At 36.2% G+C, this 26,813-nt stretch overlaps 1 protein-coding gene across 1 annotated transcript in view; it reads right to left on the reverse strand.

Annotated features, from left to right (window-relative positions):
* Positions 1 to 26,813, reverse strand: part of LOC150109709 (uncharacterized) — a 288,439-nt gene that overhangs the window by 136,467 nt on the left and 125,159 nt on the right. The window contains exons 9-10 of the mRNA XM_090403014.1: positions 11,211 to 11,368; positions 7,603 to 7,668 (exon numbers count right to left, since the gene is read on the reverse strand). Coding sequence (XP_090259140.1) covers positions 7,603 to 7,668; positions 11,211 to 11,368 — 224 coding nt within the window. The remainder of the gene's footprint in view (positions 1 to 7,602; positions 7,669 to 11,210; positions 11,369 to 26,813) is intronic.

The raw sequence follows: 26,813 nt of genomic DNA on the forward strand, positions 1-26,813 counted from the left end.
TGAGTTGTAAGTCAGCAGTTAGAATTGAAGGAAGTACAAGAAGCTGGTTTAATGCTAAATTTGGTGTGAGACAAGGATGTACATTATCCACTCTGTTATTCATTATCTATATGGACCACATTATGAAGGAAACTGGTATTAAAAATGATATCAGAATTGGAGATGTTAATGTCAGCTGTTTGCTTTATGCAGACGATATTATAGTTCTAAATAAATCTGCTACAAGACTTGAAGAATCCCTGACTAAACTGAATAACTGTCGTAATAGATATGGTATGAACGTCATCAATAACAAGACAAAGACGATGAAACTAAGCAGAATCACTGAAAATGTCAACTGCGTTGTGAATGTAGAACCTATGGAATAAGTTAAAATATTTCAGCTACTTAGGAATGGTTTTTAGAGAAGAGGGTAAATTAAATATGGAAATAGAAAACAGAATCAACAAAGCTGGTATGTAGGAAGTCAATTGAATAAGAAAGAAATTAGTCAGAACACCAAATTGGCTGTATATAAGACAACATTCAAATCAGTTTTAACTTATGAATCTGAGAGCTGGATCAGAAGTAAACTTGACCAAAAACTAGAGACTGCAGATATGAGTCCTGAGAAAGATTAGGGGCATGAACAGATGGTATCAATGGCAATATCATATTAAAAATGAGTATATAAGGAAAAAACATGACATTGTCAACATCCAGGAATGTGTTAGAAGAGCTAATCTCAGGTGGTATGGTCACTTAAACAGAATGGGCGAGAAAAGATTAGCAAAACAAGTGCTCTCTGCCAGGTTGTCAGGAAAAAGACCGAGATGAAGACCAAGATATAAGTGGATTGATACAGTAAAAAGTACCTTAGACGATAGAAATATAAGATCTGATGATGTTGGAGTCTTGCCAAGTAACAGACTGATTTGGAGGAAAATTGTAGATAGGAAGTTAGCAATGATGTAAATTTTTCACATAGTACTATCATATCCTGTGTACCCCCCGAGCGTACATCGCAGGAATTCGATGATGTATACTGATTATCTAATTTAGCAATTTTTTACATGTTAGCAATGTTATGTAAAAATATGGATGTAAAAAAATATAATTTTATCATCATCATCATCATCAAATTCCTGCTATGTACCCTCAAGGGGTGTACAGGATATGATAGTACTACATGAAAAATTTACATCATTATTAATTTCGTATCTACAATTTTCCTCCAAATCCGTCTGTTACTTGTCAAGACTCCAACATTATCAGATCTTATATTTCTATCATCTAAGGCACTTTGTACCGCATCAATCCACCTGTATCTTGGTCTTCCTCTGGGTCGTTTTGCTGCCAACCTGGCAGAGAACACTTGTTTTGTTAATCTTTCCTCGCCCATTCTGTTTAAGTGACCATACCACCTGAGATTAGCTCTGCTAATGCATTCTTGGATGCTGACAATGTCCAGTTCTTTCCTAATATCCTCGTTTTTAATATGATATTGCCATTGATACCATCTTTTCATGCCTATAATTTTTTCTCAGGACTCTCAAATCTGTGGTCTCTAGTCTTTGGTCAAGTGTTTTACTTCTGACCCAGCTCTCAGATCCATAAGTTAAAACTGGTTTGAACACTGTCTTGTATACAGCTAATTTCTCTATTATTTCATATGAATTTATTCAATTGACTTCCCACCATACCGGCTTTGCTGATTCTGTTGTCTATTTCTATATTTAATTTAATATCTTCAGTAAAAATCGTGCCTAAATAGCTGAAATGTTTTACTTGTTCTACAGGTTTTCCATTCACAACATAGTTGACATTTTCAATGATTTTGCCCATTTTCATTGTCTTTTTCTTTTTATTGCTGACCTTCATACCATATCTATTACAACAGCTATTCAATTTAGTCAGAGAATCATGCAGACTTGTAGCGGATTTATTTAGAAGTATAAAATCAGGGGTGCTTGAGGGTCAAAGCTGTATAACTGAGAGGAGACCTTCACATAGCCTTTAAAGGAATGCGGAGAACCGACCAGGACTTCTGACCTAATGTCCAATCCTCACCTTCTCTTGGTGCACCCTGTTGGGTATCTACTTGGATACTGAACGGACGAGGATGGGCTGGCAATTTGGGATTTAGCCGACCAAATTGTATTCTTATTGGTTAAACCAAAATATAGAATGATGGTACAACATGATAAAATTTCATGCCCGCTGGGGCGTCGCCCGGTTAAACAAGGCCCCCGTTGTTTTCACCAGGGAACCAGGGCGAACAGTGAAAAGTCAGCTACTGGAACAAATCTGAAAATAAATCCAAACTCAACATCACCAGATTTAAAGATCGGTACTATCAATGTAAGAAGCCTGAATGGCAAAGAAATGGAGTTAGCTGAGGAATTAGATAAGTATCAGATCGACATAATAGGGGTGACTGAAACAAAAAAGACCAAAACTAGTGAGATCTTTCTGAGCAATAAATACAAAATGTTATATTCAGGCAATGACAATCAAGGAAAAGAAGGAGTAGCCATAGTATTCAACACAAAATATGAGGCTAATCTTCTTGAATGCAGTCAGTCTCAAGTAGAGTAATGTGGGCAAATATGAGAATGGGAAACTGGACAATGAGAATTATTTGTGCCTATGGTCCCACAGAAGGTTCTACTAAGGTAGAAGTGGAGGAATTTTTTGAGGCTGTAGAAAAAGCAACTGACACAATGAAAAATGAAAAGTTGGTCCTTGTTGGGGATCTAAATAGCAGAGTAGGAAATGATTGTAAGACATCCAAAAATATTTTGGGAAAATTTGGAGAAAAGAGCAAAGCTAATAATAATGGCAAATATCTGTTGGATTTCTGCTCAGGACATGGACTGGTTATTGCTAACACCATGTTCCAACATAAAAATGTGCACAAATTCACATGGAGAGCAGTGGCTAGGAATAAGAAAAGTCTCATTGACTATGTTATTGTTGATAGTGATGTTTTCTCCCTGGTGCAGGACACCACAGTGTACAGAGGATTTGAAATTGGAAGTGATCACTATTTAGTCTTGAGCAGGATAAAATTGAATTTCATATTGAAAAGAATAACATGTAAGTTTTAAAGCGAATGAAAGTTTTAGTGAAAGTTTTAAAGCGAGTAAAAGTTGAACAGCTCTCAGATGTGAGCTGTAGACTAAAATACACAAAGATCATTGAAAAGAAAATGAAAGAGTTTGAGAACAGGAATCAAAGGGGATTCAATGGCAAACTCTGAAGAAAACATTGATTGATTCTGCCATAGAGGCATGTGGTGAGGTTGTTTGTAAGGATAAAAAAATCAGAACTCCCTGGTGGACACAGGAGTTTAAAGAGGAAGTGAAGGAAAAGAAGAAAGCATACCAAAAGTTCCTGTCAAATAAGTCAGCTTGTGCTCTTACAGAATATAGAGACAAATGCAAGAATGCTAAACACTGTGTAAAACTAGCTAAACTAAAGTCATGGGAGGACTTTGGCAAGAATATAGAAAATAAATATCAAGAAGGTTGCAAAATATTCTGGAGGTTGTTGAAGAAGCTTAATAATGGATGAAAGAGTGCTATAAAAGGAATTAGAGATGATAAAGGTGACATGAAAACGGGAGAAAAAGATATCCTTGAAGTATGGAGTAATTACTTTGAAAACCTGCTAAATGAAACAAGCAGTGATGACCGCACAGTGGTAAAAAACACTGACCAGGCATGCAGTCAGGAATACATATCCATACTTGAAGTAGAAAAAGCTATCAAAGGCTTGAAATGTGGAAAGGCAGCAGGAGTAGATGATATTTGACCAGAAATGCTGAAGTATGGTGGTATAAGAGTCTTACAGTGGCTGCACTGCATAGTTCAGAAAGCCTAAGCAGAGGGACGAATTCCCGATGATTGGAGTAGAGCTCTCATAGTACCCACATATAAAAAGGGAAATAAAACTGAATGTGAGAATTACAGAGGTATTTCCCTACTGAGTGTTCGTGGCAAGATTTATGCAAGTATACTTGAGAAACGGTTGAGAAAAATTGTGGAAGAAAAGCTTGGTGAAGAACAAGCTGGATTCAGGCCAAATAGAGGTGGTCAGGATCAGATCTTCACTTTACGACAAATAGTCGAGAAAGCATGGGAATATAACAAAGATCTGTATTTAAGTTTTGTCGATCTGGAAAAGGCATATGACAAGGTCCCAAGAGAGAAGCTATTCAATACGCTGCAGTTATATGGTGTCAATGGGACATTATATCAAACAATACTTAGTCTTTATTTGAGTTGTAAGTCTGCAGTTAGAATTGAAGGAAGTACAGGAAGATGGTTTAATGTTAAATCTGGTGTGAGAGAAGGATGTACATTATCCTCTCTGTTATTCATTATCTATATGGATCACATTATGAAGGAAAGTGGTATTAAACATATCAAAATTGGAGATGTTAATGTCAGCTCTTTGCTTTATGCAGACGATGTTATACTTCTAAATAAATCTGCTACAAGTCTGCAAGATTCTCTGACTAAATTGAATAGCTGTTGTAATAGATATGGTATGAAGGTCAGCAATAAAAAGACAAAGACAATGAAAATAGGCAGAATCATTGAAAATGTCAACTGTGTTGTGAATGAAGAACCTGTGGAACAAGTAAAACATTTCAGCTATTTAGGCACGATTTTTACTGAAGATGGTAAATTAAATATAGAAATAGACCACAGAATCAGCAAAGCTGGTATGGTGGGAAGTCAATTGAATAAATTCATATGGAATAAGAGAGAAATTAGTCAGAACACTAAATTAGCTGTATACAAGACAGTGTTCAAACCAGTTTTAACTTATGGATCTGAGAGCTGGGTCAGAAGTAAAACACTTGACCAAAGACTAGAGACTGCAGATATGAGAGTCCTGAGAAAGATTATAGGCGTCAACAGATGGCATCAATGGCAGTATAATATTAAAAACGAGGATATTAGGAAAGAACTTGACATTGTCAGCATCCAGGAATGCATTAGCAGAGCTAATCTCAGTTGGTATGGTCACTTAAACAGAATGGGCGAGGAAAGATTTGCAAAACATGTGTTCTCTGCCAGGTTGGCAGGAAAACGACCGAGAGGAAGACCAAGATATAGATGGATTGATTACGTACAAAGTGCTTTAGATGATAGAAATATAAGATCTGATAATATTGGAGTGTTGACAAGTAACAGACTGATTTGGAGGAAAATTGTAGATAGGAAATTAATAATTATGTAATTTTTTTCATGTAGTATATCATATCCTGTACACCCCTTGAGGGTACATGCAGGAATTTGATGATGATGATGATGACATCATCTGCATAAAGCAAAGAGCTGACATTAACATCTCCAATTTTGATATCATGTTTAATACCACTTTCCTTCATAATGTGATCCATATAGATAATGAATAACAGAGGAGATAATGTACATCCTTGTCTCACACCAGATTTAACCTTAAACCATCTTCCTGTATTCCCTTCAATTCTAACTGCTGACTCACAACTCAAATAAAGACTAAGTATTGCTTGATATAATGCCCCATTGACACCATATAACTGCAGCGTATTGAATAGCTTCTCTCTTGGAACCTTGTCATATGAGTGTTCCAAATCGACAAACATTAAATACAGATCTTTGTTATATTCCCAGGCTTTCTCGACTATTTGTCGTAAAGTGAAGATCTGATCCTGACAGCCTCGAATTGGCCTGAGTCCAGCTTGTTCTTCACCAAGCTTTTCTTCCACAATTCTTCTCAACCCTTTCTCAAGTATACTTGCATAGATCTTGCCAGGAACACTCAGTAGGGCAATACCTCTGTAATTCTCACATTCAGTTTTATTTCCCTTTTTATATATGGGTACTATGAGAGCTCTACTCCAATCATTGGGAATAAGTCCCTCTGTCCAGGCATTCTGAACTATGCAGTGCAGCCACTGTAAGACTCTCACACCACCATACTTCAGCATTTCTTGTCGAATATCATCTACTCCAGCTGCCTTTCCACATTTCAAGCCTTTGATGGCTTTTTCTACTTCAAGTATGGATATGTATTCCTGATTGCATGCCTGGTCAGTGTGTTTTACCACTGTGCTGTCATCACTGCTTGTTTCATTTAGAAGTTTTTCAAAGTAATTACTCCATACTTCAAGGATATCTTTTTCTCCAGTTTTCATGTCACCTTTATCATCTCTAACTCCTTTTACAGCACACTTTCCTCCATTCATAAGCTTGTTCAACAACCTCCAAAATATTTTGCCACCTTCTTGATATTTATTTTCTATGTTCTTGCCAAAGTCCTCCCATGACTTTTGTTTAGCTAGTTTTACACACTGTTTAGCTTTCTTACATTTGTCTCTGTATTCTGTAAGAGTAAAAGCTGACTTATTTGACAGGAACTTTTGATATGCTTTCTTCTTTTCCTTCACTGCCTCTTTAACTTCCTGTGTCCACCAGGGAGTTCTGATTTTTTTATCCTTGCACACAACCTCACCACATGCCTCTCTGGCAGAATCAATCAATTTTTCCTTCAGAGTTTGCCACTGAATCTCCGAGGTTTGATTCCTGTTCTCAAACTCTTTCATTTTTTCTTCAATAATCTTTGTGTATTTTAGTCTACAGTTCACATCTGAGAGCTGCTCAATTTTATTTGAGCTTTTACATGTTATTAAAAGAATAACATGTAAAACTTTCTTACATGTTATTCTTTTCAATATGAAATTCAATTTTATCCTGCTCAAGACTAAATAGTGATCACTTCCAATTTCAAATCCTCTGTACACTGTGGTGTCCTGCACCAGGGAGAAAACATCACTATCAACAATAACATAGTCAATTAGACTTTTCTTATTCCTAGCTCGTGAATTTGTGCACATTTTTATGTTGGAACATGGTGTTAGTAATAACCAGTCCATGTCCTGAGCAGAAATCCAACAGATATTTGCCATTATTATCATCTTTGCTCTTTTCTCCAAATTTTCCCAAAATATTTTTGCATGTCTCACAATCATTTCCTACTCTGCTATTTAGATCCCCAACAAGGACCAACTTTTCATTTTTCATTGTGTCAGTGGCTTTTTCTAAAGCCTCAAGAAATTCCTCCACTTCTACCTTAGTAGAACCTTCTGTGGGACCATAGGCACAAATAAGTATATAATTAAGATATAATTTTAATATAATAAAATAATTTTTAAAAAATAAAGGATCTGAGAATGAGAAGAGAGAAGATAAGCTCATAAAGCTAAACTATGTTAGTGTAGGCTGGGTTTTGTATTATACAGTATATGATGGTAATTACTCAGCAGTACTGATTCAGTATAGTGTTCACCTGCTGCACCCCCCCCCCCCAACATGCACTGAGTAAAGTCAGTCTTGGTGAAGTCGTTTTCCTCCTTGTACTCCAGTTTTCTCCTCATAAATATACAACTAACATCATATTTGGTAGTAGCTAAGCATACATCCAGGTGAAAATATGCATTTAGCTAATTTCACACCATTACCATCCTATGTGGATTTAAGTTTCTTATTGAAAGAAAGGCTTGTGGACTAAATAAAAAAGTAATAGGCTCGTGTACAAAATAAACAAAAAGAGATTGGATACACTTACCCATTTGTAGGTATATCTATGGATAACATGTATAGTGTTTCCTTCCTGGGAACTATTTCAGTACATCTGAAAAACATTGTGTCAGTTACTACCATAAAACATACAGGGTGTCCATGAAAGAATGCTAATATTGTAAATGCTAATGATAAAAATAAGATATCGCAATAACAAATATTGTGAATAGCAGTATTGTATTTCTTTCTAATATTCATTATTCCAAGTTCATTATGAAGTTTAAAGAAATCCTGTAGGTGTAATTCTGAGTGCATCCAATCTGTATGTTAGTTCTGGCCATGTGCACTCAAACATTTCTAGAATAACTGTACCTCTAACTTTGTACAACTCTTGTGGTGAAGTTAGGTTTGATATATATGCTTAATCCTCGACATAATCCCATGGGTAAATGGAAAGAACTAAGAGAATAAAGCTCAAGCCTGCAGGAAAGCAAGGAAATCTACCCTTTTCTAATCCAACTACCTACTAGAAAATGTTCTTTTAACTCTAGAACAAAATTCTCAACACTGACAGTTTCTTATCACCAACATGTATATTTATCATAATCCAGATTAATCTGATATATTCACTTAAATTTTCCTAGTCATGTTAAAACACCTGACCAAAGCCCTCAGAAAAGCTGGTGACAGGTCTATGGATTACACAGTTTAGTTGATAGGCACAAAAGAAGTGACATGACAGAAACTTATAAGTTATTAAAGGAGCTCTATAAGATCTATGCAAGGAAATTTTTCGATACATGACAAATAGAGAGAGAGAGAGAGAGAGAGAGAACTAGAGTCATCCTTAGAAGTTGTGTAAGAGTATGGCTAGTAAGGGTGTGTGTAGAAGAGAATTTTTGTCTGGAGGGTGATGAGCGAGTGGAATGGATTGCCAAAATTAGTTGCTTAAGTGTCATAGCAGTAAATAAGTTCAAGGAATGGTATGGATAGGTATTGCATGTATAAAAGCTAGTGTGGGTCTCCTGCGATGAGATTTCTGACTCCATGAAGATGCCCGTGCAGCAGTAGTAGTAATAATAATAATAGTGCCTTATCCTAAACAGATTTGAATCCAAGTCTTTCCAAAATGAAAAGCAAATGCTGCAAAGCCCACATAACTGTGATACATATGCACAACAAAACAGGAATGCCGATACATATAATTCTGAATATAAGTAAACAGCAGTTCACCTACATTCACCTAGGAAAACTATTTCTGAAGGTGATTTCAAATGCAAAAGATTAAACTAGAAGGAGAAAAAATAGATTTTCTAGACCAATTAACAAACAACAACAAACTTTAATTCGTATAATGCAGTATAATCATTAAGATTTCAGAGTCATCGTGTTTAAACTTTGATCTCTGTAATAAAAAAAATATCAATTTCTCAGGTGCAGCTTAGATCAAAATCTCATCTGACTACTTGCAGAACAGTGCCATGCAAGCAGACCTGCTCTGATCCTTGTCTTGAAATCAGAAAACTCATTTATTACTGTACCAAATAAATCAAATTGCTGGTTGATTAATTTTTTGATAAACAATCCTTCCCTTGTCCACGTTTAAAGAAAAGCTAGTTCACTGTATAAATAAAAAATTTATTGGGGATGGGAGAAGGTTAAGCTTGCAACAGGCTTTGGATTGAAAACTAAGGAGTCAAAACAAAATTAAGATCACAGAAAGAAAGTCAATAGTAATATAACTGAACAAGATGAAGAGCACTGAGTCATTGCCAAGTATCAAGCAGTAAACTAATAGACATTTACTGCCAATCATGCCCATAAAAGATTTAGGATCTATAGCTCAATTTAGTATCATAGGAATTTTTCAATTCACCTGAGGCATAAAAAGAAAGCAAGATGGAGGGGGGGGGGGGGGAATTCACCAAAAAATCAACTGGTACCTAAGATACATAAAAACCTATTACATCCTGGTTATTTCAAACTAAGAAAGCACCAAAATTTGACCAAATAAATTATATTTTTGCAAAGTAAACTTTTTTCCATTTGAAGGTTTGGAGTGGCATATACTTAAATTTACTGTAAGCTGTGAGAGCCATATTCATTAAGTTCCATAACTGTTCCTGATGTTATATTTCTTATGCTGAAATTATGTGACTAATGGATACGACTCTTGCTGCTACACATGGCACATATCTAGTATAATTTATGTTCCCTGGGTACCAAAACAAGTTTTAGCCATACCATATTTGTGTAAAGGAACTGGGATGAATTGTGATGAATATATTTGTCTGTAAAAATAGACATTACATCTGAGATTAACTATGCTGGAATTATTGGAGAAATGCTCTGCAATAATTCCAACGTAGTTAATCTCAGATGTAATGTCTTGTCTGACTGAGATCTTGAACATTTTCAAATAAATGTGGTATTTTTATTGTGATATTGTCAGCATGGCACCAATGTGACGAACAAAGACGTCAAAGAAAACGTTGCCCAGAGATTTATTTGCGGGATTTTATTCAGTGCAGCATGTGTGAAATGTATTCATCGAGAAAATTAAAGAATATGTGGAAGGAAATTGAAAGTGGAGAGAGAGTATGTATTAAGTGTTTCAAAAGTGAGTGTCGGTTAGGTGACGAGAATAAACGGACATTAATAAAGAAATACCTTACTTAAATGTTATTCTTCATACAGGGCCGGTCTGAGAGTATCTGATACCCCTAAGCAAAGAAAATAACACCTGAGATTAGCTCTGCTACCACATTCCTGGATGCTAACAATATCAAGATCTTTCCTAATATCCTCATTTTTAATATGATATTGCTATTGATGCCATCTGTTCATGGCTCTAATTTTTCACAGGACTCTCATATCTGTTGTCTCTAATCTTTAGTCAAGTGTTTTATTTCTAACCCAGCTATCAAATCCATAAGTTAAAACAGGGGCAGACCATGCTTTGGATACCTCTGCACACAGGATCAATTGGAAAAAAATAAAAGTACTGAACAGAAGCTTTTATAAGTCAGAGAGGTTGTTCCTGGAATCGACAGAAGCCTTGAAACATACTCCAAACCTCAACAAGTATGGCTGTATAAATCTACCAAAGATTTCATACTAGTCCCATTGTTACACCGGATTGCGATTGTCTCACTACTGTAACAAACTTTGTTTGTATGCTCTGAAGATGCTGGATATAATACCAGCAAAATATTAGCATTTAAGTTAATAAATAGTTATTTTCTTATCAATGTGCGTTCACATCTATACTGTTAAAATCCAATCAACACGTGCGACGAACACATAAGCCTTTCCACATGGCTACAGATACTCCTTATTTTCTGTGTTCCTTATTACTCAATAAATTCATCTTATATTATTTAAAAAGATCTTGCCTGTTTGGACTATTTCAGTCTTTGTAAAATCAATTATGTCAATGAAGTCTGTAATTCTAATATATTTGCTGCTTAATATAACAATGCCTCATATTTCAGTTCTGTTGAGCCTGTAAATGTAAATTCAAATTTTAATTGAAAGAAACAAAAGTAATGATTACTAAAAGTAACAAAATGCACCAGCTCTTGTTCACTAGTCAAGCAATTTTTAAAGCAATTTTCACTTTTCCTAATGGACTGTTAAAAATAAAGGACTTACTCTTGGCACATATAGGAATTCATGAGCTCAAATCCAAAGTTCTGAGCAACAAGATTTGTTGTGCGCACAGACTTCCATGAAGGTTTAATATTTGTAGTAATTTTTTCTATTTCTTCTTTTAGTTGATCTAGAACATGACAGAGAAATTCATGGGCATCCTATAAAAGAGTTTGAGAATTTAAGAATAAAATTTAGAGAATTTTTTTTGCCATTATGTATGCTGGTTATAATTAAGAAAAATAAATGGCAATGCTATATATCTACATATACAGTTTTGAACGTAAAAGTATATTTTGCTTTATGAAAGTAACTGTACATCAGTTATTATATCGGAATGTTTCAGTAATGGAGTTTATTAGTTCAAACCTGTGTATATACATGTGTTCACTTATTCAACTCTTGACATTAAATAGACATTTTTTACAAAGAAAAAAATTCAAATAAACCATGAGAACTGGAGCTTTGATATTACAGTTAGTACAGATGAAGGAGCACAAGCAGGCAAGATTTGGTTTCATGAATTATTTCAAAACAGAAATTGCATGATACAGAAGAAGAAAGAGAACATAATAGCACTGAATTCAATATAAAATGTTATTACCAGAATCACTTGCGTTTAATTTAAAAGTCTTTTTATTCGTAAAATTTTTAGCTAAGTTTCATAGCCATTGTCAATTATAGGAAAACACAAAAGAGAACAATTCAATTCAAAGTGCATGATATTATGTACACTATCGGATGCAGGAGAATAGCTCCATTTGCATGTAATAGATATCCAAAATAAATTATAATAAAATAATTAATAAATTATTTTTAAATATAAACAAAAAACTAATTACAAATTGAGGAATACATGAATGGTTATTTATTTAGTATCCAAACACAAGTGGTACAGTAGTAAGTAATCAGTACAACATTATTTACAACAAATTAGGATACATTACAAATGAGAACAGCTTAAATTTAGTAGGTAAATGATATAGAGAATAATAAGTAAAATATGAAGAAAAAAAAGAAACTATACATATATAAGTTATATACAATAAATATGGTCAGATGTTCCTCCAATATCTTGCACAATCAACTGCTCTTTCTGTGCAGGATATAAGATCCTCTTTTGTGCAAGGTGATTGAAGAAGGGGGCAAGAAAGAAAGAAGTTCCATGGACTGGGTTGTCCCATACAATTATCTCGTCCAGTGAGGTAGCCCCATTTGATGAGGTTATGTTTGCAGTGTCCTGGCGTTCGTAGTCTGTTGAGGCTTCCAAGTATTCCAGTCCAAGTAGGCACCACGTGGAAGATGTTCGGCTGTTGAAATACCAGTATTATTCTCAGGGTATAGTGCAAGCCATTGTTGAAGTCTTGTCTCTGGAGGGTTTTTAGGTGGTACAATAGTTGTAAGGAAGCTACAGTATATTGGGATATTAGTCTTTGGAGGACTGTGGTCTGGCTGAATAGGGGATGGTGTTCATCATTCATTTGTCTGCTTCTTTCGTCAGCTGAGAATGCAGATCTTCGAATTGAAGGGGTGCAATACCAGCTAAAGTATACAGGTCTCTTAGTGGTGTTGGTTTCAGACATCCTGTAATTAAGTGACAGCTTTCATTCAATGCTGGGTCAAGTTTTTCAGCATGGTAGATCTGGACCATACCAGGTAGGCATATCAGCAGAACAATAGCAAAGGGCTAAGGCAGAAGAGCTCAGTGTGCTAGGGTCTGCATCCCATTTGGAGGAGGAAGCTTTCTTAGTATATCGTTTCTTGCATTCACTTTTGCCTTTGTTTTTTTCTATGTGTGTTTTATATGAAAGAGTGTGATCAAGAGTCACAACAAGGTAGACTGGGTTCCAAGAATGTTCTATATTAGAGAATTCCCAAGAAATCTGTAGTTTCTTGTTAGAAACTACAGATTGCTAGTAGCTTCCTTATTGTTAAGGTGGAAAAGGCCAGTCTGGGTTTTTAAGAGTTTTAATTGATTACTGCTATAATATGTGATTAGACTATTTAAGGCAAGTGATAGAGTAGTTTCAATGAACTTGGAATTTTTTGATTGAGTAGCTATGGCAAGGCCATCAGCATAGAAAAAATTTCTAGTTCCTGGAATGATGGGGGATCATTGATGTAGATGTCGAAAAGTAATGGTGATAATAACACACTTCCCTGGAGGAGGCCATTTTTTGGGGGGGGGGGGGGGGGGGTGACAGTGGCTCTTCCTACCCAGGTCCACAAAAAAGCATCTATTTTCCAAGAGTGACTGGAACAGGAGAACAAGGCGACAGTCTCTGGTTATTCTGTATATTTTATTTCTGAGTGTGAGATGGTTTATGGTATCATATGCTGCAGTTAGGTCTACATTAAGATTGCTCCTGTTGCTAGCTTTTGCTCATAACCATTTTCTATATATTGAATGAGGTTGAGAATTTGTGATGTGCAGTATTTGTCTGGTCTAAAACCAGCCTGCTGAGCAATAAGATGAGGTTCGATTAGAGGTTGTAGCCTATTTAAAATTAATCATTCATAGAGTTTAAAGAGGTTGCTGAGTAGTGATATAGGTCTAATTTTTTTGCTTCAGTTGGAGTTTTCCCTGGTTTTAGAAATGCCATCATTTTAGCATGCTTTCAGATAGTTGGTATCCTTAGGGTTCTGAGGAAAGTGTTGTATAGGTTTAATAACCACTCTTTAGTCCTGGATCCAAAATGTTTAATTTGTTCATTACAGATATCATCAAATCCTGCAGATTTTCTAGGTTTTAATAGGTTTGTGAGAGCATTGAGTTCAGTGATGGTGAAATCTGAGTTAATCATATTTTGTTCCTCGCTTGGGGTTCTAAGTATCTTATTTTTTGGGTGCTTTTGAGGGAATTTTCCATTCAGCAGCAGTTGGTGAGCAATTTGATTAGCTCTTACCTATGAAAGCTCATATGGTTTAGTGAAATCTTTCCTAATTCTGTTGATAAAGTTCCATGACTTTCTGCTACTATGGGTCATATCAATCGCTTCTATTTCTTTTTTCCTTGAGGAATGCCTTCCTCTGCCATCTTGGAGCATAATTTTTCTCAGGCATGGATAGTCTCCTCTGAGAAGGGGTTGGTGTTGTAAAGTTGTAAGTAATTAGCATACTGGGCTTATATGCTAATCACTGAAAGGTCTAGAATGTAGATTTTGTGGCATCCTCAGGGGATGTGTTTGGTGGAGAATTTCCTTAGTATTTTTTATGAATTGGGGATACTCGCTAGGGTTTGGAGTGATGGGTTCTATGGAGCAGTCAAGATCTCCCATGAAATCCTTCTAATTAGCTTTTTTGAAATTAAATCGTCGTCTGTAAGGGACTGTGTTAGGCATAATGGTGGGTTGAATTGAAGCATTATAGGTCTATGTTGAGTATGCTGAATGGGATTTAAAACCTGTTTAACACAAATGCTGGATATTTTTGAGTGAGAGTTATAGCCTCACTTCCATCTGCCACTGTTGAAAGATGCAGGGAGTTTTGGGTTATGTATCAGGTTTAGAGAAAGATTTTCAGTCCATTTTTCAACAAGTTCTCCATACATGAATGGTGAGAATTAGTCAGTATAACTTTCCAAAATTGTGAAAGTATTAGGCAATCATTTTTGTCCAGGTTTGGGTTGCGATTGTGCTTCACAGCTTTTCTTCTAGTATTTCTGGAAGAAAATAACCTTTCTGTAACATTTTGGTTTTGTTCCACTGAATCCTGTGTTTTGTAGATAATGCATGGCAGGCTAAACCGAATTTGTTGGGTTCCTTAAGTGTATCAGTATTAAGCATTTCAGTATGTAACATCAGTATTCCTGATGTTCTTCAAGGCGAACTTGTGCAAAACGACCAGTTTGTCCATAATAGCATAAGTCACAAGAGCAGGGGATACTGTAAACTCCAGGATAAGAAAGGGGATATTTGTCTTTAGGTAAGATAAGGAAGGTATTAAAGTTTGTAAACTGGATGGAAAGAGACTTGTAAGTTAATCTGTGGAAGTAGTCTTGCTATTTTTTCTAAAAGTCCTTTAACATATGAAATATAAATTCTGATAATTTTTTGAGATGGGTTAAGATGACAGCCGCTGATTTTTTTCAATAGTTTTCATTATAACCATTAGAAGTAAAGGTAGTTCTGATAATAAACAGTTCTTTGTTTAGAAGAGAATCTGTAGAACATATTTTATGAACTCTGTCAACTAAAGAATCGATTACACTATATTTCTGGCAAGGGTGATGATGCGAGTTAGAATCAATGTATTTACCAGCATGAGTTGGTTTTCTATATTTTATTTATTTAATGTTATGGCAAAAGAAATACAAAGCAGCTACAGGTCAATGTCCAGTCTAGAAAGCCAATCCAGGGCCTCATCTGTCACCTCGTGGATGTCCTGGAGGCCACAACCATGAAATTGGCACCTTGGACAGTCATTCACAATATGAGTAATAATCTGGGCCATGGGAAAACAATCACAATAAGGATCGTCTGACTGTAGTAGGTAGCCACATCCGCCCTGATTAGTTCTGATCCTGTTGATAGGTGACCAAATCTTCCTACGAAGAGCAAAACCATGCTGCGGAGCACTGGGATCTTCAACCAGGAAGCCATTTGTTGGACCAGTGTTCTCTCTCTCTCTCTCTCTCTCCAGTCAGGTGTTGATCGTAAGGCAGCTGAAGCGAGTTCGTCCATGGACCAGAAAGGGTTTCTTGATTTTAGGTAAAGAGTAGGTGGATTCATGAGATTTTGGTACAGGGACAGGAGCGAGTTGCTATTACTTTAATCGAGGCTTGTCTTCTCTGCACACTTGGTGGAGCAATGTTAGATAGGACAGGCAACCAGGGTGCTTCTCAGTATCCTACTAATTGTGCGCATGGTAGAGTTTGGCTGAGTGAGCACTTCTTTCCCAGACAGAGGCACAGTATTCTGCTGCACAGAATGCGAGGACTAGTGCAGACGACCTTAAGACTTCTGCACCACAACCACAGGTTGTTCCAGCAAGCCTTGAAATTATATTATTCCTCGTTTTAATTTTGTTGGACAGGTTGGTATGTGTCTTTTATAGGTAAGGCCAGCCTCACTACGAGGTATTTTGGGTGAGGCTCATGTTCTACCATTTTGCCACAGAAAGAAAGGTTGAGGTGTCGATTTGCCTATGCATTGTTCAGGTGAAATAATGTGAACAGTTTTTATTGGATTTGGCTTCAGGTACCAATGCTTGAAGTACTCTTCCATGATGTTCAAGGTTGATTCCAGGTTGGCAAAGGAGATAGATTGGCATAGGATTACTAGGTCATCAGTACATATACTTGCTTGAGCTGGTATGTGGTAAGTCATACACATAGATGTTAAAGAGTTCAGGGGATAACACAGAGCCCTCTGGGAGACCGTTGTGAAGCAAACTGGGCCTGCTCTTTTTTCCGTCAATATGGACTCAATCTTTCTGTTGGAGAGAATGGATTCAAAAAGCTGGAAAGTTTTTTGCACCTTATGTTACCTAGCTTTAGGAGAAGGCTCCTGATCCAGACTGTGTCATAAGCTGATGTTAGGTCAATGAAAGTGACTATGGATTTAAGTTTCTTTTGGAAGCCTGCTTCAATCTGTGTTGTCACGACCAGGACCTGGTCACAGCAACTTCTTTCCGGCCTGAAGCCAGCTTGTTCAATCGGGAGTGCTCTTTCGATGAGTGGTGAAATTCTTTTAAGGAGAATTCTTTCAAAGAGCTTAAAGGTGGAGCAAAGCAAGGAGATAGGTCATAGATTTTTGACATGATTTGGATCTTTCCTTGGTTTGGGCACCGCAATTATTTTGGCTTCCTGGCACAGATTTGGTAGTTTTCCAAAAGGATAGCCGGCCATGTTTGACCTCGTTGGCCAAGATGTTTTAGAAACTCAGGGAGGATACCATCCACTCCCGCAGCGTTGCAATTGTTGGTAAATTTTAAGACTTCTTGTACCTCTTCCTGAGATACTGGATATATAAGCTCGGGGATCATCTTGGAGGTTTTCAGTAAATGATTAGCCATCTGATTAGGCGTTATCTCTGGTGATTTGTGTGTTGTGGTTCTGAACCCCCCCCCCCCCCCAATTTTCTCAGAAGTAACCAGCTTTTCAGCTAGATTTGGTGAAGTCAAGTTTATGGATTGAGATCCATCTTTCATTTCTGTTTTTGTCCAGCATTGCTATGAGCACCTTAGCAACAGTTGGGTCTTCAAGTTTCTTCATATTTAGCTAAAAGTTCCTCAGTTTACCCACTCCAGTATGGGATGTAGCCTCTAGGAACAGACACTTTGGCTGCAGTTCTGATTAGTTTAACAAATCTGGGATAGCAATTAGGGGTGGGTGGTATTGCTGTAATGATTTGCTCAGTTTGTTTCTCAAATACATTCCAATTGGATCTGCAAAGGTTCCATGTAGCAACTGGTGTTCCACTGATGATTGGGATTGATGTCCCAGTCTCTATTAGTGTAGGACAATGATGGCTGTTAGGGAATCTGTTGAGGATGATTCTGGTTGTTGGTAGAGGGTGGTCTCCAGAGCCTTTAGAGACTATGCACAGATATGGGATGTAGGTTCTTTTTCATCCGGCAGAGTGAACAGTGTTTTCCTGCTTGGCATCATAGTGCGAGATATATGTGGGGATTTTCGGAAACTAAAGTTTTCATGAAAAATCTGAAAATGGTATGACTTACCAAGATTCTCCAATTTGCTATCGCTACTTCCAGCCTCGAGAGCAGCTTCCTTGTGTGCACTGTCAAAGTCATCTACCCAAATAGCGTCATCTTCTTTCCCATTATTTCAAGCAAAAATTACCAATAATTTACACGACTCAAGATATGTAATGAACAAACCTTCAGGAATGACTAATGAGAAGTGAAAGCAGAAACCAAAACAGACAACAATAGTATGCCAACAGAGATAGAGCAGCCATGAAGACATGCATATGATTGGTGTGGTATTAACAAAAGATCGCATGACCCAACAACAAAGATTGAGTTGAAATGCTAATTCTCTTCAATCGAATTTCATATCTGTGAGTTAGCCTGTTTCAGCATTGCACAGGCAGGCTAACTCACACAAAGTTTCAACCCTTCAGTTGAATTTCATTGCTGCTTGTTTGGGTGCCGTTTCAGCATCAAGCTGGTGGAAAGACACACACACACACACATTATATGGCATGTTTGCAATTTGAAATTAGCCTTTGTGATCTGTCTTAATGACAGTGAAAATTTCAAATACAATCAAACAAACACTTATTTCATGTAACTGAAAAACTGGACAATCGTTTTTTAAGTTAGATTCTGTGTTTGCCAGTGCAACATGTTTTGCTTGAGTCTACACAGCACAGTTTCTGTCAGAGGGGACATGTGATTCATTACTTAGTGATGTTTTTATCCTAGTTGTCTCTAATTGCACTATTTGTTGAAAAATATATTACACAGACTGCAAATTTCTCTGTATCTTATTCAGTGATACAATAAAACTATTTGTTTTTCTTGCATCTGCAGTAGAGTGATTGTTGGGGAGGGCATGTTCTTTACTGTGGGGAACGAATTACTATCGCCCCAATATGAATGTGTTTAAACTTTTTTTTTTTGTGTGCAAGGTATATGCAAAACTTTTTAATTTCTTTTTTCGTAAAGTAAAATCAAGAGTGCGAGTTATATTCAAGTAAATATAGTAGTTCACGATGAATGAGAACATCCAGAAAAGGAAGACAATTGTTATTTTCTACTTTCAGGTAAATTTGATTACCTCACCGAAAGATAAATATTCTCCTCCTCTTTCTTATCATGGAGTTTACAGAATCCCCTGTTCCCACAGCTTATGTTATTATGGGCAAACTGGTTGTTCTGCACAAATTCATCTTGAAGAACATCAGGAGTATATTTCACTTAAAGACAATGCCTATGAAACTTACCGAAAATTTTACAAATAAAGACTTTTAAATTAAACATGATTCTAGTAATAATATTTTATGATGAATTCTTCCTCTTACATCTCGATTTTTAGAAACATTATAACAACGCTGAATACCATGCACAATTAGAAACCGTATATAAAATAAATTATTCATTAATAGGAAATTAAACAAAAACAAAAATTCATAATAATGCAATATAGATTGATGTCAAAAAGTTAAGGATGAACTACATTTTTTACTTGTATAACAAAAAATTTTGACTACAGAAAATATGAATATAATTTATTAGCAGCATACTAATAAATTATATTACACAAAAAATATGCTATAAATTTTGTACAAAATAAACAGCAATATATTTTTGACAAAAGTTACAAATTTCCAAAAGACACAGTTAAGGAATTAATGTACAGTGCTTAAAGAAAACTACTTGAGTATGGAATATGTCCACCCCGAACTGCGATTAGGCTCTCACAATGTCATACTATGCTTAGCACCAAATGATTCAGTAGTGAGACAAACTGGCCTACTGCTCATTCAGAGAAAGGATAAAGTTTTGTTTCTTTTCTGGATGGGAAATTCGAGCAGAAATGGATCTACCAATTGCATCCCCTACAAGTTCTGTAGGGTTGAGATCTGGGGAGCGTGCTGGCCATTCAATTCGATTAACATCCTCAGCCTCCAGAAGTATCTCCACTGCACTTGTACAATGTGATGTAGTATTGTCACCAATAAGAACTTTGTTGCAATATCATTTACCAGTCATATTCCCTTTTTCCAGCACTTGTAGCTCAGTGCACCCATTAAACACAATGTCCACCCAAAACTATGTCCCCAGCATAGCCCTATCTATCCCTTTCAAGAACATTCTCATGATTGTTTCTATTTCTATCTTCAAAAGCTTTTTTACCATATCAATCCACCTATATCTTCTTCCTCTGGGTTATTTTCCTGCCAACCTGGCAGAGAACACTTGTTTTGCTAATCTTTCCTCTCCCATTCTGTTTAAGGGACCATACCACGAGACTGACTCTGCTAATACATCCCTGGATGCTAACAATGTTAAGTTCTTTCCTAACATCCACGTTTTTAATGTGATGTTGCCATTGATGCCATCTGTTCATGCCCCTAATCTTTCTCAGGACTCTCCTATATGCAGTCTCTAGTCTTTGATCAAGTGTTTTACTTCTGACCCAGCTCTCAGATACATAAGTTAAAATTGGTTTGAACACACCGTCTTGTATACAGCTAATTTGGTGTTTTGACTAATTTCTCTCTTATTCCATATAAATTTATTCAGTTGACTTCCTACCATACCAGCTTTGTTGATTCTATTGTCTATTTCCATATTTAATTTACCATCTTCACTAAAACTCGTGCCTAAGTAGCTGAATTGTTTCACCTGTTCTATAGGTTCTCCATTCACAATGCAGCTGATATTTTCTATGTTTCTGCCTATTTTCATATGATGGCTTTTTCTACTTAAGTATGGATATGTATTCCTGATTATATGCCTGTTGAGTATTTTTCACCACTGTGCTGTCACTGATTGTTTTGTTCAGCAATGTTTCAAAGTAATTACACCATACATCAAGGATATCTTTTTCTCCAGTTTTCACATCACCTTTTATCTCTAATTCCTTTTACAGCACTTTGTCCTCCATTTCTGAGCTTTTTTTCAACAGCCCCTCCAGAATATTTTACCACATTCTTGATGTTTATTTCCTTTGTTCTTATATAGAAATTAAATTCATTACATAGAAAATTACATAGAAATCAGGAAATTCATCCAATGACTTTTGTTTAGCTAGTTTTACACAGTGTTAAGCTTTCTTACATTTGTCTCTGTATTCTCTAAGAGCACAGGCTGGCTTAGTTGCCAGGAACTTTTGATGCTGTGTTCTTTTCCTTCAACTTCCTGTGTCCACCATGATTTTTCTATCCTTGCAGACCTCACCACATGCCTCTCTGGCTTAATGTTTTCTTCAGGGCCTGCAAGTGAATATACAAGGTTTTGTTCCTGTTCTCAAACTCTAATTTTTTTCTTAAATAATGTTTGTGTATTTTAGTCTACAGTTCACATCTAAGAGCTGCTCAACTTTTATTCGCTTTAAAACTTTCTTACATGTTTTTCTTTTCAAAATGAAATTCAATTTTATCCTGCTCAAGACTAAATAGTGATCACTTCCAATTTCAAATCCTCTGTACGCTCTGGTGTCCTGCACCAAGGAGAAAACATCACAATTGACAATAACATAGTCAATGAGACTTTTCTTATTCCTTGCCTCTTCTCTCCATGTGAATTTGTGCGCATTTTTATGATGGAACATGGTGTTAGTAATAACCAGTCCATGTCCTGAGCAGAAATCCAACAGGTATTTGCCATTATTATTAGCTTTGCTCTTTTCTTCAAATTTTCCCAAAATATTTTTGTATGTCTCACAATCATTTCCTACTCTGCTATTTAGATCCCCAACAAGGACCAACTTTTCCTTTTTCATTGTGTCAGTTGCTTTCTCTAAAGTCTCAAAAGATTCCTCCACTTATACCTTAGTAGAACCTTCTGTGGGACCATAGGCACAAATAAGTCTCACTGTCCAGTTCCCCATTCTGATATTTGCCCATATCACTCTACTTGAGACTGCCTGCTATTCAAGAAGATTAGCTTTGTATTTAGTGTTGAATACTATGGCTACTCCTTTTCCTTGATTGTCATTGCCTGAATATAACATTTTGTATTTATTGCTCAGAAAGTTCTCACCAGGTTTTGTCTTTTTTTGTTTCAGTCAACTATTATGTCAATCTGGTACTTATTCAATTCCTCAGCTAGCTTCATTTCTTTGCCATTCAGGCTTATGTTGAAAGTACTAATCTTGAACTCTGGTGATGTTGCATTGGAGTGTGTTTTAGGATTTGTTCCAGTAGCTGACTTGTCACTGTTTGCCCTGGTTTCCTGGGGAAAATAACGGGGACCTTGTTTAACAGGGCAACGCTTCCAGCTGGCATGAAATCTGTCATGTTGTACCATCATTTTATATTTTGGTTTAAGCCAATAAGAATACAATTTTGTCAGCTGAATCCCAAATTGCCAGCCAATCCTTGTTCATTTCAGTATCCAGGTGGTGCACCACGAGAAGGTGAGGATTGGACATGAGGTCAGAATCCCTGGTCGGTTCTCCACATTCCTTTAAAGGCTATGTGGAGTCCTCTCGGTTATACAGCTTTGACCCTTAAGCACCTCAAAGAAGATGATGATGATCCAAATATACATTATTACATTTACTGACATTAACCAGAAGAGATTATATGCAATTTAAAAAGAAAACTAGAAACAGGGAGACTTGGATAAAGGAATCTGTCAAAGTGATAGGTAATAGAATAATAATAAAGAGAACATGCTTTAAATAAAAAGTAAAAATAAAAAAGATTTTCTATTCTTATTCATATTATGTCTACTATACACATCTATTATTTCACAATATTCCTTTTATCCATAAAGAGCTTATTTAAAAACATTATAGGAAAAGAACTGGTCAAAGCTAAGTGTTTAAAATAATCACATTGTTTAAAATGCTGTAAAGGAGTGCATGCAATTCCTGTTTATTTTCAAATCTTATTATACTAGATTAAAAGACACAACTACCATTTCAGATAAAATCTTTAATAATATTAAAATTCTAGGTTTCAACCTTTATATTAAGGTCATCTTCAGGAATATCTATATACATACTACATTGAGGGGTGCTTAAAGGTCAAAGCTGTATAACTGAGAGGAGACCTCCACATAGCCTTTAAAGGAATGCGGAGAACCGACCAGGGCTTCTGACCTAATGTCCAATCCTCACCTTCTCGTGGTGCACCCTGTTGGGTATCTACTTGGATACTGAACGAACGAGGATGGGCTGGAAATTTGGGATTTAGCCGACCAAATTGTATTCTTATTGGTTAAACCAAAATAAAAAATGATGGTACGACATGACAAAATTTCATACCGGCTATGGCGTCGCCCGGTTAAACAAGGCCCCCGTTGTTTTTGCCAGGGAACCAGGGCGAACAGCGAAAAGTCAGCTACTGGAACAAATCCGAAAACAAACCCCAACTCAACATCACCAGAGTTAAAGATCGGTACTATCAATGTAAAAAGCCTGAATGGCAAAGAAATGGAGCTAGCTGAGGAATTAGATAAGTACCAGATTGACATAATAGGGGTGACTGAAACAAAAAAGACCAAAACTGGTGAGATCTTTCTGAGCAATAAATACAAAATGTTATATTCAGGCAATGACAATCAAGGAAAAGAAGGAGTAGCCATAGTATTCAACACAAAATACGAGGCTAATCTTCTTGAATTGCAGGCTGTCTTAAGTAGAGTGATGTGGGCAAATATGAGAATGGGGAACTGGACAATGAGACTTATTTGTGCCTATGGTCCCACAGAAGGTTCTACTAAGGTAGAGGTGGAGGAATTTTTTGAGGCTTTAGAAAAAGCAACTGACACAATGAAAAAGGAAAAGTTGGTCCTTGTTGGGGATCTAAATAGCAGAGTAGGAAATGATTGTGAAACATACAAAAATATTTTGGGAAAATTTGGAGAAAAGATCAAAGCTAATAATAATGGCAAATACCTGTTGGATTTCTGCTCAGGACATGGACTGGTTATTACTAACACCATGTTCCAACATAAAAATGTGCACAAATTCACATGGAGAGAAGAGGCTAGGAATAAGAAAAGTCTCATTGACTATGTTATTGTTGATAGTGATGTTTTTTCGCTGGTACAGGACACCAGAGTGTACAGAGGATTTGAAATTGGCAGTGATCATTATTTAGTCTTGAGCAGGATAAAATTGAATTTCATATTGAAAAGAATAACATGTAAGAAAGTTTTAAAGCGAATAAAAGTTGAGCAGCTCTCAGATGTGAACTGTGGACTAAAATACACAAAGATTATTGAAAAGAAAATGAAAGAGTTTGAGAACAGGAATCAAACCTTGGAGATTCAGTGGCAAACTCTGAAGAAAACATTGATTGATTCTGCCAGAGAGGCATGTGGTGAGGTTGTATGCAAGGATAAAAAAATCAGAACTTCCTGGTGGACACAGGAAGTTAAAGAGGCAGTGAAGGAAAAGAAGAAAGCATATCAAAAGTTCCTGGCAAATAAGTCAGCTTTTACTCTTACAGAATACAGAGACAAATGTAAGAAAGCTAAACAGTGTGTAAAACTAGCTAAACAAAAGTCATGGGAGGACTTTGGCAAGAATATAGAAAATAAATATCAAGTATGTGGCAAAATATTCTGGAGGTTGTTGAAGAAGCTTAGGAATGGAGGAAAGAGTGCTGTAAAAGGAGTTAGAGATGATAAAGGTGACAGGAAAACAGGAGAAAAAGAAATCCTTGAAGTATGGAGTAATTACTTTGAAAAACTGCTAAATGAAACAAGCAGTGATGACAGCACAGTGATAAAAAACACTGACCAGGCATGCAGTCAGGAATACATATCCATACTTGAAGTAGAAAAAGCCATCAAAGGCTTGAAATGTGGAAAGGCAGCAGGAGTAGATGATATTCGACCAGAAATGTTCAAGTATGGTGGTATAAAAGTCTTACAGTGGCTGCACTGCATAGTTCAGAAAGCCTGGACAGAGGGACGAATTCCCGATGATTGGAGTAGAGCTCTCATAGTACCCATATATAAAAAGGGAAATAAAATTGAATGTGAGAATTACAAAGGTATTTCCCTTCTGAATGTTCCAGGCAAGATCTATGCAAGTATACTTGAGAAACGGTTGAGAAGAATTGTGGAAGAAAAGCTTGGTGAAGAACAAGCTGGATTCAGGCCAAATAGAGGCTGTCAGGATCAGATCTTCACTTTATGACAAATAGTCGAGAAAGCATGGGAATATAACAAAGATTTGTATTTAAATTTTGTCGATTTAGAAAAGGCATATGACAAGGTGCCAAGAGAGAAGCTATTCAAAACGCTGCAGTTATATGGTGTCAATGGGGCATTATATCAAGCAATACTTAGTCTTTATTTGAGTTGTGAGTCAGCAGTTAGAATTGAAGGGAGTACAGGAAGATTGTTTAATGTTAAATCTGGTGTGAGACAAGGATGTACATTATCCCCTCTGTTATTCATTATCTATATGGATCACATTATGAAGGAAAGTGTATTAAACCTGATATCAAAATTGGAGATGTTAATGTCAGCTCTTTGCTTTATGCGGATGATGTTATACTTCTAAATAAATCCGCTACAAGTCTGCAAGTTTCTCTGACTAAATTGAATAGCTGTGTAATGGATATGGTATGAAGGTCAGCAATAAAAAGACAAAGACAAAGACAATGAAAATAGGCAGAATCATTGAAAATGTCAACTGTGTTGTGAATGGAGAACCTGTGGAACAAGTGAAGCATTTCAGCTACTTAGGTACGATTTTTACTGAAGACTGTAAATTAAATATAGAAATAGACAACAGAATCAGCAAAGCTGGTATGGTGGGAAGTCAATTGAATAAATTCATATGGAATAAGAGAGAAATTAGTCGGAACACTAAATTAGCAGTATACAAGATCGTGTTCAAACCAGTTTTAACTTATGGATCTGAGAGCTGGGTCAGAAGTAAAACACTTGACCAAAGACTAGAGACCGCAGATATGAGAGTCCTGAGAAAGATTAGAGGCGTGAACAGATGGCATCAATGGCAATATCATATTAAAAATGAGGATATTAGGAAAGAACTTGACATTGTTAGCATCCAGGAATGCGTTAGCAGAGCTAATCTCAGATGGTATGGTCACTTAAATAGAATGGGAGAGGAAAGATTAGCAAAACAAGTGTTCTCTGCCAGGTTGGCAGGAAAACGACCCAGAGGAAGACCAAGATATAGGTGGATTGATACAGTACAAAGTGGCTTAAACGATAGAAATATAAGATCTGATAATGTTGGAGTCTTGACAAGCAACAGACTGATTTGGAGGAAAATTATAGATAGGAAGTTAGTAATGATGTAAATTTTTCATGTAGTACTGTCATATCCTGTACACCCCTTGAGGGTACATTGCAGGAATTTGATGATGATGATGATGATACTACATTGAAGCAATAGCACTATACAACAATAAGCTACGTAAACCACAAAACTAACCTGCCTAGCTTGACAACTTCTAGTTAAAAAAATAACTAAATAAAATAACATGAACATTTAATTAATTACCAAAAATTCTTATTTTTAAGATCTGGTTATTAAACTTTACATTTCATCTTGATACTTTATATTATTACTGTATTCCCGCACTAGTCTGACCTACGGTATTGTGTTAGTCTAGGGCAACGATTTTCAACTGCTGTGCCATAAGATTTATGAAAACAAATTAATTGAAAGAATTAATTTGCACATTTATTTATTAGTGTCTGGTCTTCCATCTTTTTGTGTGTGTAAATCAATCAAAATTATGCCTATTTTTTGCCAGATCATCAAAAAATTAAAAGAATATATTTAGTGTGCTGCAGAATTTTAATAATTAATCTAGGTGTGCCATGTTATGAAAAAGGTTGAAAATCACTGGTCTAGAGTAGTGCTTCCCAAACTTCTGAATGTCAGGGTCCCCGTTGGAAAAATTAAAATATTTCACAGCTCCCTCGAAAAAAATCATAATATAGACATATATTATTATAATATTTATTGAATTT

The sequence above is a fragment of the Typopeltis vanoorti genome, chromosome 2, assembly GCF_054136105.1.
Source record: "Typopeltis vanoorti isolate ZY-2024b chromosome 2, IOZ_Tvanoo_1.0, whole genome shotgun sequence".
Classification (NCBI taxonomy): domain Eukaryota; kingdom Metazoa; phylum Arthropoda; class Arachnida; order Uropygi; family Thelyphonidae; genus Typopeltis; species Typopeltis vanoorti.